This window comes from Callorhinus ursinus, unplaced genomic scaffold (genome assembly GCF_003265705.2).
Source record: "Callorhinus ursinus isolate GAN/ISIS: 27379988/994484 unplaced genomic scaffold, GSC_fseal_2.0 scaffold1, whole genome shotgun sequence".
Lineage (NCBI taxonomy): Eukaryota > Metazoa > Chordata > Mammalia > Carnivora > Otariidae > Callorhinus > Callorhinus ursinus.
In genome coordinates, this window is record NW_027397063.1 from 133,361,896 (window position 1) to 133,377,704 (window position 15,809).

At 36.6% G+C, this 15,809-nt stretch overlaps 1 protein-coding gene across 8 annotated transcripts in view; it reads left to right on the forward strand.

Annotated features, from left to right (window-relative positions):
- ZCWPW2 (zinc finger CW-type and PWWP domain containing 2) overlaps positions 1 to 14,719 on the forward strand; it is a 149,898-nt gene extending 135,179 nt beyond the window's left edge. For all 8 annotated transcript variants that reach the window (XM_073901076.1, XM_025883283.2, XM_073901102.1 and 5 more), the window contains 4 exons: positions 2,842 to 2,900; positions 4,023 to 4,090; positions 10,459 to 10,565; positions 13,777 to 14,719. In XM_073901076.1, coding sequence (XP_073757177.1) covers positions 2,842 to 2,900; positions 4,023 to 4,090; positions 10,459 to 10,565; positions 13,777 to 13,938 — 396 coding nt within the window. In that variant the 3' untranslated portion in view covers positions 13,939 to 14,719. The remainder of the gene's footprint in view (positions 1 to 2,841; positions 2,901 to 4,022; positions 4,091 to 10,458; positions 10,566 to 13,776) is intronic.
- Positions 14,720 to 15,809: the final 1,090 nt, after the last annotated feature.

Genomic DNA, 15,809 nt, shown 5'->3' on the forward strand with positions numbered 1-15,809 from the left:
TTCACTTTATACTCAAATATGCACATAATTTAAGTTGATCCTTAATAACAAGATAGAAATAGCTCTACATTGTCTTTGGAGATGTAGAACAATGATTTAGACAATAATATTTCCATATGCTCTTTTACCTTATTTACTTTCATGTATATATATGAAACAGGGATGGAAAAAATACTTGAATATTACCTTGTGGTTGCAGATCACACACACACACACACACACACACACACAAAACCCACTTATTTTTTAGCATCATCATAATATGAATTCCCTGAGTGTTTCATACAAACTTCTTTTGAATGGTTATTGATGTATTTAAGCTGTTTAATAATGCTTTGAGAGTTATTAAATTCAACCTTCATCTCATTATAGTTAATGCTTTTGAACATACAATGTGAATGGCACTCTGCTAGCTGCTAAACATTTAATATATATAAAAAAAATTGTTCCCACCCTTGCAGTGTGGTTGCTTGATTCAAGATCAGTAAAATTAAGATAGTGTAACTGAAAGATTTAGACAAAATGGGCTAAGAAACCGCTCACTTTAGCAGGTTAAAGTGAAAAGACAAAAGAAGCTAACATTGCGGTGAAAGTTGCATTGCGGTTCTGTCTTAGGAGATGAGGACAAATTGTATGAATTTGTTAAATGCTTAAATCAACAACCACGATGGGACAGAATGGACAGTAACATTGGCACTGTTTTTTCCTAGTGATATTTGTTTTTATTGTATCTTTCTCTGAACATTTATTCATTCATGTATTCCGCAAACACTTCACATGCTCCTATAGCGTTCAAGGAATGACATGGAGACAAATGTATTACCCAGTGAAAAAATAAGTCACGTATACCAATAACTAAAATGTGACACAATAATTCCAAATGACATAGATCATGACTCTTATCATGGGTAGGTTTATGGGAGAATGTAATTATTCTACATCTATGAATTGATTACAGATTTTATTCAGCTATCTTTTGAGTTTTGATTTTTTTTAAAGATTATTTATTTATTTCACAGAGGGATAGAGAGAGAACACAAGTAGGCAGAGCAGCAGGCAGAGGGAGAGGGAGAAGCAGGCTCCCTTGCTGAGCAAGGAGCCTGACGTGTGGCTCGATTCCAGGACCCTAAGATCATGACCTGAGCCAAACGCAGACACTTAACCATCTGAGCCACCCAGGCACCTCTGATTTCTTATTTTATTGCATTTTAGCCAGTGACTGTGGTCTGTAAAATAGAGAGGTTACTTTAATATTTTGAGGCTTCCTTTGTGACCTAGTAGGTGGTCAAATTTGTAAATGTTTCAGGCTTGAAAGCTATATGTATTCCTTAATTATTCAGTCCCAGGTTCAAGATGTGTTTATTAGATTAAGCATTTTCTGTGTTGTTGAACGTTCCTGTTTCTTTGCTGGTTTTTTTTTTTTGCCTTTTCATTTTTGTATGAGAAGTAAATTAAAATCTCCTTTTAATGTAGATTTATCAGTTTCTACTTGTGATTCTTTTCTGTTTTTCACTTTATATATTTTAAGGCTGAAATTCTAGGTATATACAGGTGAGGACTAATATATTTCTGGGTGGGTTGTTTCTTTTAGCATTAGGTAATAACCCTTTTTATCTATGATTATGCTTTTTTCTAACAGTAATATCGCTATGTTGGGTTCCTTTTGTTAATCATTGATATATTATATTCTGTCTCCTTACTTTCCATTTTTCCGTGTCACCAAATTTTTAAAAAATTATACCTTTATTGAGATGTAATTTATTCACTGTTTTAAAATATGCAGTTCAGTGGTTTTTAGTATAATCACAGTTTTGCGATCAATACCGCTATATGAATTTAGAACATTTTTTCATTACCCCAAAGGAAACCTCATACCTATTAGCAGTCACTGCCCATTTCCCACCTTCCACTGACAACTACTAATCTGTCTCTGTCTCAATGGATTTGCCTTTTTATGGACAGTTTATATAAGTGGTGTCATACAACATGTGGTCTTTGTGTCTTTTTCACTTTTCACTTAGCATAATGGCTTCAAGATTCATCCATGTTTTAGTATTTGTCAGGACTTTGTTGTTTTTAAAGGTTAAATAATATTCCATTGTATGGATAGACTACATATTATCTATCCATCGATGGACATTGGGTTGTTTCTACTTGGGAGCTCTTATGAATAATGCTGCTATGAACATTTATATGCAATTTCTTGTATGGACATAATGTTTTCACTTCTCATGGGTATATACTTAGGAGTAGAATTGCTGAATCATAAGGTAATTCTCTGTTTAACATCTTGAAGAACTGTTAAACTGTATTCCAAAGTGGCTCCACCATTTCACATTCCCACCAACAGTGTATGGAGGTGCCAATTTCTCCACATCCTTCATCTCGTCTTTGCTTAGATATTAAAATCCCCAACCCTTTTGGCCCTATCCTGGTATACATTTTTTGTAGGCCTTTACCATGTCACTTCCTATCCATATGGTTTTGCACCCTTCATGTTTCTGGCATCTGAATAGTTCTTTTTCTTTCTTTAAAGGTCATCTATGTTTTAAAACATAAAGATTGTTTTGCCTAGTGTTATTATATGTTTGTGAAGTGAGAAGGGGGGTGGACATGGGAGATGGGCACTCATTGGATTAGTCTACTATTCCTGGAAGTTGAGCAGATCAGTGTAATTGTAGTGACTATGAAGTGGTTGACTTGGAGTTCCAGGTGTGGTTGAGAGCGGTGGGCCAGAGTTTTTCTTCTGGACTAAATTACTTGGACCATATAGAACCCATTATCTTACTGAACTCATTAGTCCCATTTGAACTAACTCATCTTTTTGTTGTTATTTTATAGATGCAAGTTTCCAAAAACACTACTGAAAAGAAGAAGCCCAAATTTAGAAGAAGGAAAAGGTATTTTTTTATTGAAAAATATTACGATAAAATTGAAATGTGTGTGTGTGTGTGTGTGTGTAATTTAATTATTATGTCATTGCCCCCTGATTCTTGATTCTTTTTCTCTAGGGAAACATGAAAATTTTCTAAAAGAATTAAGGTGATAAGTAGTAGTTTTAGAAGTATGGAGAAGGTTTTATGTTTATACAAATATGTTGAAGCAGAATTATCAAAGATTAATATCATGTGAGCAAGCAGATGAGAAGCAGGTGTTTGGTTTTAAAATAGTGCAAACCAGAAACAGGCCTTTATAATGAACTGATAAGCCACCGATGACAAGTTTTAGTGTTTATCATTGAACCAACCACACAGTTAATTGACTTATTTTTTTGATGACTGGTAATCAGTGCTGTATTAAAGGAGTCCTGCTCAAAGACAAAGTCTGACTCTGATATTATAGTCCTTCTCTTATTCTTTGTCCTTCTTCAGAGGATGAATAATTAAATTTTTAAAAAGGCCTTACTTATCTTAGTTATACTTCACAATAACCCCATCAAATAGGTAGGGGGTGTATCATAATCATCTCTATTTAAAAGGTAAAAAACTTATGACTTATGGAAACTAACTGGCTTTCTCAAGATCTTATGGTTAGAGAAAATGCATTTGAACAAATGTTCTCTGACTCTAAGTCAGCAACACAGTGTCGTGGGAAAAGCATGGATTTTGCAGTCTGACAGAATTTAGCTGTGTCATGTCCAACCATTTCCTACACTGTCAAATTTCTCAATTTCTTAGAGCTTCAGTTTCTTTATAAAATGAGAGTAGCAATTCCTTAGTAGGTTTTCTGGGGGAGGATTGCATGAAAAAGCCTATATAAGGTACTTGGTGGGTCATTAGTACTTTTCACCTAGAAAAGCTTTCCACGCTTTTCACTCTCACCTAGTGAGAGCTCAGATCAATATTATTTCCCTTTGGTTTTTCACTGTATCATGCTGTCTTACTGTATAAAACAACCAAGGAAACGTACCTCAAGATAAAGAAATATATTCATAATTTATAATTATCAATGAATATACAAATGGCCACTTAAATATACATGATTGCTCTTTTGAAACTAAATCTGTCAAATTCTTTTTCTAGGAAAGCTATTTTTAAATGCTCTTTTGAAAATGTTTGTTCAGATGATGCCTTATCAAAGGAAAACATGGGTATGTGAAAGCCTCTCCTGCTTTGAGTTCTTTTACTTCTATTTAATTCTACCAAATGTAGTTGTAATTTTTGGAAGAAAAAACTGTACATAAATACATATATGAGAACTATTAGTGGGTCATTTTTGGTATTGATTTACATACTAGATCTCTTCAGTTGTCTTTAGATTTCTATCTCCGTGAATTAAATTTTCTCTGGCTCTATCATGTATTATTTAAAAAAAAAAAATAAAACACCAGTGGCTATGGGAGGAAATACCCGCATCAATACATTAAAATCCAGACCTTTCCATTTCAAAATTACTGGGGTCCTTGGGGTGCCAAAGGGAGAGAAAAAAAAAAGCAGCAACCTGGGGCTTCCAGCTGAATTAATTGCCATTGGTATTAGAACATTGTAGGGTGAATGTGGAATGCAGGGAGAAAGTTTTAGTGTTCAAAGGAGCTTTACTCTTCCTTCATTTTCGATAGTCTTGAAAAGCAGGCAAGTGCTTATATGTAAGATGAAACTTGGGCAGCCACGCAAAGAGGTTCCAAAGCCCATTAAACCCCAAGAAGTTATCCACACCATATTCCCCCTCCATTGTGGTCACCCCCAGGTCCTATGGCTCTGTGTTTCAACTGACTAAATAAGCCATCCATCTTTAGTCTTATTAAAAGAAAAAGGAAAGCAGTCAGAAGAAGGACAGAGTAGTTATTTTTTTAAATCCTTTTGTTCCTCTCCTAAACCACTACAAAATTCTGTTGTTTCTATCTCTTAAATTTATTCTGCTGCTACTTTCCTGCTAACATGGGTGCCTTTTCTTGGCTATGTTGTCCCTTTGCCTCACATAATTAGTTTAAATATTCCTGTAGAAAGGCAAAAGGCAGTTTATCCCTGGACTGAGTTCCCACTAGGAGACCTTGGTACTGCAGCTGAGGGCTCCAATGCTGGGATCCTTCCCGCCTTCGACTCACAGGGGCTACTGCAGAAGAAAGCCATCAGAGCCAGGAATTCATTGACTGGAAATCACTCTTTGCATAAATGAGTGAATGCATCTCCATAGTTATCCACTGACAGCCTTTCAGCCACCCATTCTGTGTGGCTCTCAAGTCTCAATAGTTAATTGTTCAAATCATTAATCTGTTCTGTGTTTTACTCCTTTATCCCATTTCAAACAACTAAAAAGCAGAAACATCCAGTCTACTGTGTTCTTTGCAAGAGCTGACTACTTCTTGAAAGAGTGGATTAAGCCCCCTCAGTTTTTTACCCCTACCCATAGTTCAGTGGATCCCTTAATCTAAGTCTCTGAAATCACTCCTTTTCTTCTTGGCTTGAGGTAGGATCAGTCTTAGATCAAGTGAAAATTATACCATCTTCTTGAATGTCTGCCCTACTTTTTGGAGCCACTTTTCTTACACTCCCAGATGCTAAAGTCTCCCATCAACCTACTGCCCAGATTTGCTATTCCTTTCTGGGTTTTAAACTCTACCCTTTGCTTTTCTCTCTTCCTTAGTTAGAAGCCAGAAGAGCTAATTAAGTGTAGCTACTTTACCTGTCCACGTGTCACTTGTTTCATCTGTGATTAAGACATGCAGTAGAAGCCCTCTTATCCAACAAGGAGAGGACTTTTGGAAATTAATAGAAAAAGTTGAGGAATCATTAAATAATTTAAACTGTATGCCCATGGCTATGCAGATTTAATCTAAGAAATAGCTATTTGTTGAGCAGATCTGTGTTTTGGGGAAAATTACTACCAGGAATATTATAAATTATATTTATATTGTCCCTTTAATTCACTTTTTTCAGTGTTTAAGGACAAGAAAAATCATCTACAATGATGAAATAATAATACCAATAGTAATAATGGTAGCCAACACCTATAACAATTACTATGTGTCTTCACTGTTCTAAACACTTCATATATATTTATTTAGCCCTTGTAAGATCTATATGAAGTAAATAAGGTAGATAATATATCTCCCATTTTATAAATGGGGAAACCGAGACACTTAAGAGGTTCTATGGTTTTTCTAAGTCACATATCTTCTTAAAATTAATCAAAGTGTGCAGCTGTGTCCTTTGTTGCTTTGAATATCAGGAATCGTTAAGCTAACTCTGTCGGGTTTGGGTGCAGTACTGATAGCTGACCTAAGCAATTTTAAGATTTCATTATTGCCATTCATACCCCCTTAATGAACTGATTTTGATTTCTTTTTGTCTTTGGGTTTTCATCATCTGTTTTGTTGTATCATTGGTTTTTGTTGGTAAATACCTCATTTCTTTTCAGGTAGTAGACAGTCTATAAAAGTTTAAATAAATAAAAGGTTGGCATATTACCCAGGTTCAACTGATAATCTATGGCATTCCATAATAAATTAGCAAAGGATATATTCATCAGCTACCTGAGACAGATAAGCATGGAAAACGATGGTTAATATAGGAAAGGTCTGGATCATAGGGAAAGCCCAAAGGGGGGATGGGGCATGAAGGCCTTAGGGGCTGGGCCTGGGAGGTAGAAGGGGTGACAGGGAGAAAGTTGATTTTTTGCTGTTCAGGACAAACTTTGTCCACCTACTCTTTGTTCAGAGTTACCCTTAACCTATAGACTAAAAGGTAGGGTTCACTGACATGCCCCTTTCCTAGAAAACTCCTTGCCTCCTATTTCTGTTTGTGTCTCCAGGAATGGTGCTCTCTTCATTACATTCCAACTTGTATTTTACTCATCTCTACATTTAAATTGTAAGCACACAAGAGGGGTGTTTGTGGTTACTTAATAACAAAACAAAACCCAAATACTTTTTTGTCCTCCTCACCCTCTTCCATAAAAATGCCTTCAAAATTTCAGTATTGAAATGACCCTGACAGCTTATTGAAGATGACATTTTTCAGTGCCAGCTTTGGGGTAGGTAGCCTAACCAGTAGCCTCTTTACATAGGAAATAAACAGCTTCTTTAAAGATTTAGTAGAAAAGTAGAGATTGGAGAAAACTCCATAAATATACATTTGAAGACTTTTAAAATAGCAACTGATTTATTGAGACCAACAGTAAGTTACTTCTTATCAGGGATGGAAAAACTACACAGATCATTTTATAAAAATTCATTTTTAAAAGCCAGATACAGACTTCGGTATAAGAGATACCTTTTTCTTTTTTAAAGAACTTTCTCTGAGTGATGGAATAACTGTAATGCTACCGCTTTACTCTAAACAAATTGAAACAAGTCAGGGAAACTACAAGATAATCAGTATTGATAGAAGATGATTGGTCATGCAATCAGCAAAAGCATTCATTCTGTCTCTATCTTTGGAGGATATCATTGGCCAATTTTGATAACCTAGTTTGTAGATTACAATAACTGCTGTTTCTTGAGAATTATTTTTGAACTCTATCCATTTACAATATAGGAATACCTATTTAGGAAAGCAAACCTCCCATTGCTCTGGCGGCAGAATTTGACATCAGTCAAGTTGGTGTTATGAACCCTGGTTGATTTATGAAGTCTTCCATTACTTTGTCTACCCTATGATCAAAAGGCAGTGTACATATTTTTCCAGATCACTTGAAAATGAAGGGACTACGATGCCATTTGGCAATGACATTCATTATCATAAATTGATTGTATTTTAGCCTAGCCTTAGAAATATAAAGATGTTTGCGTGCCATTTTTCCTTTAGAGCGTAACTCAAAATCCATCTTCTCAATAGTGCATTAAATGTCAGTATCAATTTCCGTAGACTCAGCATGTAAAGTAGGAAAACACAACATCCGTGAGTGGGACTAGAGAATCAGTGTGAAGATAACCACAAGTAGTTGTCTGTTAAGTAACAGGTTACTAAGTAGGAAATCTATCATAAAGAGAGGTTAATTCCATTAACAAAATTGCTTCAATAAAAATGTACATACCTCTAGAAAATTCTGAGTCAGTAGACATGGGTTGCATTCATGTTTTTGTAGTAAATCCTCCAGGTGATTCTTATGCCTACCAAATTTGTAATACCATTGTTTTAGAACATAATAGTTCAAACTCTGTGTTCTTATGCTTTAGCAATTACACAGAACACATATATATGTGGACACAACTAACAGGTCAGTTATAGTTTTTGTTGTGTTTTTAAACATAAGAACTGGTTCTGTGTTATGCAAATGGCTTATCAGAATGCTACTTTCAAACTGTTTTGAAAGAAGTCTTTCATAGAGAAAACCTAAGACTGGCTGGGAAGAGATGATGTCCAGGGAGGTTCATTGGTCTGTGCCTACTCTCGAGTCCCTTGCCCTTAGTAGGCAAATAATTGATATTTGTTGAATGAATATAAAAGCACTTGGGGCAAGTGATAAGTATTGACAGAAAAATTATTTTTGTAGATAAAATTGTAATGTGAAAAATGTTAACTAAAAATTGTTTTTTTATACTGTAGTGACAACCAAGAAAGGGAAAATTTTCTATTTCATAACCTCCCATGACTTTTTATTTAACACTATTATTTAATAATGTTCTAGCAGAATTTTAAAATTTCCTGGGGCGCCTGGGTAGCTCAGTCATTAAGCGTTCGCCTTCAGCTCAGGTTATGGTCCCAGGGTCCTGGGATTGAGCCCCACATCGGGCTCCCTGCTCCGCGGAGAGCCTGCTTCTCCCTCTTCCACTCCCCCTGCTGTGTTCCCTCTCTCGCTGTGTCTCTCTCTGTCAAATAAATAAATAAAACCTTAAAAAATGTTTTCAAAAAAGTCATTAAAATTTCCTTCTTATGAGTAAAAGATGAGAGAAAATTATCAGCAAAGAAGATTCTGATAAAACATGGATTCTTTTGAACTGGAGGAAAGGAAACATAAAACTTTTCACATTAACAGTCTCTGTTTTTTACCTTACAACGTGCTTAGTTTACAAGGATGAACACACACACATAAAGGGATGCATATATCATATGCACTCTTCCTAAACATGATTAGTTAGAAAATTTTGAAATATGTTCAACAATTAGATTAAAACTTAGTGCTGAGAATGCCTTGCTTCCATATACATTGATAATATTTTAGCTTGAAAGCGTATGTCCTGCTTGGGTCTATTTTCATGTTCCACGAACTTTTAGCTGCTCTACCTAGTGTGATTTTTGGTGACCTGCCAAAGAATGGTGGATAATAGGAGGTGGTATATCTGCTTTTTGTCACCAGAGTGGAAAATGATGGGGTGTGTATTCATGGCCTTTCTCTTTGAATCATGTTGCCTTTGGAAGGGCGTCTCAGATGCTCCATCTGTCTGTTGTACAGGACAGCAGGCCACACGTGGTCTTCTTGATTTTTACTTCAACAAGACTATATCAAACAAAAATGTTTATTTTATTTAAGTCAGGAATTCAACTGCATGTTATTAATCAGTAGTTGAGTCTATAGAGTTATATAATAGTTTATTTCTTTTGTGGGGTTATTATTTTAGCTCAGCAAGTTCAGTGAATTCATGTCACAGTAGTACACACACACGCACACAAATTTTAAGTGTGGTATTTAAAATATATCTATATCTACATATATATAGATAGATAGATACAAATAGATATCAGATTAAGCAATTAAGATTTGTTGGTGTTTGGATTAGGAATAGACTAGCCTGTGTTTAGCCTTGCCATTTAATTACATGGTTTTCCCTCTTAAACAATAGTTTTAAGAGTTTACTGGAGGTTGGGCGCCTGGGTGGCTCAGTTGGTTAAGCTACTGCCTTCGGCTCAGGTCATGATCCTGGAGTCCCGGGATCGAGTCCTGCATCGGGCTCCCTGTTCAGCAGGGAGTCTGCTTCTCCCTCTGACCCTCTCCCCTCTCATGCTCTCTCTCTCTCTCTCTCATTCTCTCTCTCAAATAAATAAATAAAATCTTTAAAAAAATTTTAAAAAAATTAAAAAAAGTGTTTACTGGAGGGATGGCAAACTGTGGCCCACAGTCCACTTGCTTCTGTAAATAAAGTTTGATAGGAACATAGTGACTCGCATTTGTTTAGGTACATGTCTATGGTTCAGACTGTAGCAGCAGAAATGAGTGGTGGTGACAGAGACCACAAAGCCTGCAATATTTACTCTCTTCCCCTTCCCAGGAAGAGTTTGCTGACCCCTGGTTTATAAAAAACAATTTATTTTGGCCCTGATTTAACAAAACAAAAAACCCTCCTAGTGAGCTTTTTGTGACCATAGCAAGAAGATCACCTACATTTTTTAAAGGAATAAGTGTAAAATATTCACCTGGAAATCCATAATTATTTTGCATCAAGTGGAGGTCATACGTGAAAAGTATACAAATTTTTTTTTTATCTTGGCCCATTTGGACAATGTTCTCTTTTGGGGTGGTTAAGATTACGGATTCGATTGAATTAATGAAGATGTAGCCTTTTTTACTGATGTTTTTTAGTTGTCTGTGAGACAGAGGTTATGCTGAAAGAGCTGGAGCAAATGCTGCAACAGGCGCTGGAGCCCGCCACGGCCCCTGATGAGTCCGAAGAGGAGCGGGAAGAGGAGGTAAATGGAGGAGCAAAGGTAGCCCGTGATCAGGCCTAAACAGCAACTTCAGTTTCTTTACATGGCAGAAATTGTTTCTGGATGTACATTTTAACTATATGGAGAATTCTTTTTTTCCCTTCTGAAATTTGAGCCCTTGATTATCCTGAAGTGAATAATAAACTAGTAGCCTATTGAAAAGTCAGAATACATTTTTAGTCTTTGAAAAAAAAAAATCTGTGAGCGGAAGAACTCATTGTATTTCAGATCTTTGAGGCTGAAATGAAGAAAGATTGGGGGGTGCTCACAGAAGCTGATGGGGTGCCACAGCAGAGAGACCTCTCCACTGCTGCCCACCTTCACAGTCAGGAGAACGGGCCAGACTAAGAGCAGCTTGCTAGGGCATCTGCCCTGCCTGGTCCGTGCACAGAACAACCTCTGCAGGGGCAGACCTCAGTATTAACGCATTGGATGTAGAATTTTCCTTCTTTTTTTCTTTTGGCTACCTATGTTGTGCTAAGTAAGTGTGTGCTTATTACTTTATTCAATATTTGTATGTGGCAACATAAATTTTAAGTTGGTTGACAAGCTGCTCAGCACATCAGCTCCATGTTCGTGCAAATAAAATGAGGGTGCGAGCCCAGGTCATTAATACAGAGCAGCAATGTGGTAGGTGTGAGAAAAATAAGTCATAACGCAGACACTTCCACAAGGCAGTACAGCTGTTCTGGAAATAGGGAGAAAAAATGGCAACAAGAAGTCCTGTATCCTTAAGGTTTCATTCATTCTCTCATTCATTCGTGTAGATACCTACTGTGCCTGGAGTCGAGAGAGCGCAATGGTTAGGAGCACTGACTCTGGAATATCCTGTCAATGTCCCAGTCCTAGTCCTGCCATTGAGGACTTGTGTAATTTGGCACAGTTGCTTATCACATGCCCCAGAGGATTTTTTTAAATAAGGCAAACCAGGAAAAATATTTTGCATGGTAACTGACACCTAAGGTTAGCTGTTACTACAGATGAGAATTGGCAGTGGTAGTCACCGGAGAGAATAAGGGCTGAGATTTCCTTACTTCGTATCTTTTCTCACATTCTCACTTGGAGCAACTACCTGTTCCCTAGTGTGTCTCTTCTCAGATGCTGAAAAAGGTGGATTTGTATATGGACAAGGTTGTTTACACCCTTTGGCAGACTGCCCAATTGCGTGATTTCATTCAGGACTCCCAACAAGAAAAAAGATGATTTGTAAACACCTCCCTGCTTGAGTTAGAAATCAAAATATGCAAGAGTTACAGTTAAAGAGATCAATACACCAAAAGAAAATAAAATTAATGCTGAAAACTCTTACCAACTTGAAAAACATAGCTTTCTTAATTAGCACCGGCAATATCAACCCATATTTGAATTTGCATGGGTTGTCAATGCCATTTTTCCAATTAGAGCTCCTTTTTGAGAAAACTTGTTTTCTCTGTATAGATCTTACTTTCTGTAAAACAAGATCTATAGACTGGTGATATATATATTATATACACGTAATGAATATACAAATTATTCTTTCCTAGCAAGTGTGTGCTTTGTTGGAGCACCATATGGTTTTGTGCAATGTGTTTTCAGTCTTTGCAGTTTGTCTTTTCAAAACTCTGGCCAGGTTGATTTTTATAGAGATGTCCTGGAGCTTTTACAGCCACAGAATTGGCTTCTGTTTTACCATTATAACCAGTAAGATGATAGAACAGAAAATGACTTCTGAGTTTTATTTCTTAAGGTAAAATACGTAGTTTTAATGTATCACCAGGCAGGAGCTTGCTTTTTGTTTTAGATTCTTGTAATATTTTATGCTTTCAAAAGCCATTGAGGAATTGTAAAAATTAATCATTTTAACTTGCTGGCAGGCAGGTGAGTGCCCCCTGCAGACTGGTTCATAAGCCCTTCTCTGCACTGAGCTTTGTAAGCCTGGCATTCATACCAGGTTCAGTATATTTAGGGCCTTGTTCACTTTTAAATGAGGAGAATAGCAATGAAACCAACTATCAAAGCTGGAACAATTTCCAGTTTAAAAGAAAAGAAATGATCACCTCAGGGGTTTCTTTTTTTTCTTTTCTTTTTCTTGCTTTCTTTTTTTTAAGTTAGTAGGGAAAATTAGTATGGCTTCCAAAGTTAACACCACTTAAAACTGGAGCTGTGTTGTGTTTGCAGGAGAAAGTGGCCTCTTACAAACTAACATCCCCAAAAGAGCCACCTGGTAATTTTAAGGTTCTGAGTATGTTTATTCTCTGAGCAGATATTGTTTGAGCTCTTTTCAAAGTTGTAAATTTGATGATTTTCATCCATTTCATGTATGAGGGTTCAGGTTGATTACTCTCAAGCATTTATACCAATGGGTGAGAGTAGCAACATTAAAAAAAAAATGCATACACACGTGGATAATCAAAATTCTCTTCTATTTGTCACTGAAATGTTTTATGAGATTATTTTCCTTAGTAGAGTCACCTTCCTCATTACACTCTTCTTTAGCTAATTTTAACACTGGTTGTCATGCCCCGGCTTTGCAAGCAATGAGAGGGAATTAATATCAGATTTGTGTAAAATCCACCTGAATTAGATAAGCCATATATAAATAAGACAGAGTTTAGTGAATAATTATTTGTATTAAAAGCTACACTTTTTGGTACGTGAATATACTTGTATAAATTGTTTTTTTCTTAATTTCATGGAAGTTCACTCTACCTTTAATGAGCCTTGAAGTTATAAATCTTGTGTGTGTTTATGGATGTTTGCATTGTTTTTACTAGTGTCCCTTCCTACTGAGCTAGAGCAAACGATTGCTATTTGTAAGTAATGCAGAGGCTTATGAGAAGATAGCCAGAGAAAGTGATTTAAATGGTTTTAAGTTGTATTACCTATAATAATAATTTAAAAAATAAACAAATATAGAAAACTCATAGAATGAAGCTGATCATGTTTCCCCAAAGCTTAATATTAAAACTAAATATGTATAAAGTTGGGGAAAAGAGATAGGGCCTGAATAATCAGTTCTTCTCATATTAACACATTTACTATACATTCTACTCTACATGGGGATCATTATTGGACCACCAGCATAACAGAACACTTTGTGTAACTGCTGTGGCTTGTGAAGTTACTGACTACTTTACATTTTGTTCAAATAATTAAGCCTGGTCTTCCAGTAAACCTGATGTAGTTCTGATGAATTGTATGGTTATTTTTACAGTTATCTAAATGCAACCCTGGAGTTCCAGCAGGCAGTCCATTTGAAAACCACTATGAAGAGGACTATCTTGTAATTGATGGGATAAAATTAAAAGCTGGAGAATGTATTGAAAATATAACAAACAAATTTAAAGAAATAGATGCTCTAATGTCTGAATTTTAGGGTATTATAAATATTTTCAAAAGTTAATTATAAGAACACTTACATGTTTCTATTTTCCCGAAGTCAAAAACTTGAAAATAGGGAAATAGGTATATGTTATACCAAAGCTGATATTTATAATAACTTTCTATTTTATACTTTGAGAATAGCCATTGTTTTGAGAACCAATCAAATGGTACTTAAGTTAGTGTTAAAAATTTAGGATTTAAGAAGCCCTGATATTTGTATTTGTAGCTTTTTTTCTTGTTTGCCTGAATTTTAAAATGGTTTATAAACTTACTGCACAAACACATGCTTTTTACAATGATTATTTAGGCCCTTTATTCAAATGTGGCTATTTAGATGGCTCTCAAGGCTATTATAATTCATACAGATAATTCAAGTGTAGTAGAGACATGAGAATATGTATTGGTAGTGGAATTAAGCTACTACAAAAGAATAGGAAATAATAAAAAAGTATTGTATAATAGAGTTGACGTTTTTCTCAGAGGTGTCAGTTGCCTTATATTGGGAAATAACCATTTCAACCATGATTCCCAAAACTGATTAACGGAGTCTAGGGGGAGGTAGGGAGGCTGTGGAAGATCAGAATCCTGGATGCTTCCCCATTGAATCAGTATCTCTGAAGGTGAGGATGGGAATATGTGGTGAAAAAATATAAAGAGATAAATTAAGCATATTCTCAATGAAAAAAATCCATAAGCATTATAGGAAGGCAAAAAGTATATCATGCAATTCCACTCCCTTAACACCTCCCCTGCCACCCCATCCTGTAGGAATCCCCATGAACAGTTTTGCCGAGTGTCCTTCATCGTGTTGCACACCCATCTCTACTGCCCACACTTGCTCGCTTTCCATGCCTATCTCTCTCCTGGGAGTATGGGGTCAGAGAAGGGGCATTCCAAGCACATGGAAACAAAAACCAAAGCTTGGAGAGAAAAGAAAGAGTGATAGAGCATCTTGGCCCTCTTGCTTGTTGAATTAGCTAGAGTGACCGTGTGCTGGTGTGAAGGTTGTCACAGCAGATGGGCAGCACTGTGTAAACAGGCCAAGGAGTTTATAACTGCAGGGGCCAAGTGGAGAGTTTTAGACGGCAAAATCCCTTTTACATTTCCGAAAGATCACACCAGCAGCAGCACAGAGGTTGGAGTGAGCAGGAGTAACACTGGGGTCAGGGGGCCTGTTAGGAGGCGGCTTGGGGAATTCAGTTACGAGATTCTGAGAGCCTGACTATGGTGCTATATGAAGAGAGCGGAATGGCTTCCAGCTACCTTAATATTAGTGGATTATTAGTATTTAGAGACTGGATATAGAGATGCAACACTAGGGGGAGGTAGGAACAACTCCTGGGTTCTTGGTATTCACAATGCTGTTCACTGAACATCTGCATACATACAGATTGGGGGCGCCTGGGTGGCTCAGTGGGTTAAGTGTCTGACTTCAGCTCAGGTCATGATCTCAGGGTCCTGAGATTGAGCCCCACACTGGGCTCCGCGCTCAGTGGAAAGTCTGCTTCACCCTCTTCCTCTGCCCCCCTCGCCCCGTACACACACTCTAATAAATAAAATCTTAAAAAAAATGAATACATGCATATTAGAAATGGGGGGCAGATACCCAGTTTGGGCCAAACTGTGTGCATTCAGCACAAGTTCTAACTATTCATGCTTTGACAGTGCCTGCCTTTCCAAACCACTCCACAAACCAGAGTGATGATGAATAGTCTCTCAATACATCATATTTACTTCTCAGTGGTATAAAACAATGGAAGTTAAGGCTTTCTCTTTTTCTTCCAACAGAATTTACTCCATAGCATTTCAGAAAAACTTTTCTTTTTTCTCTTGTCACTATGATTTTATATTCACAAATGTCTC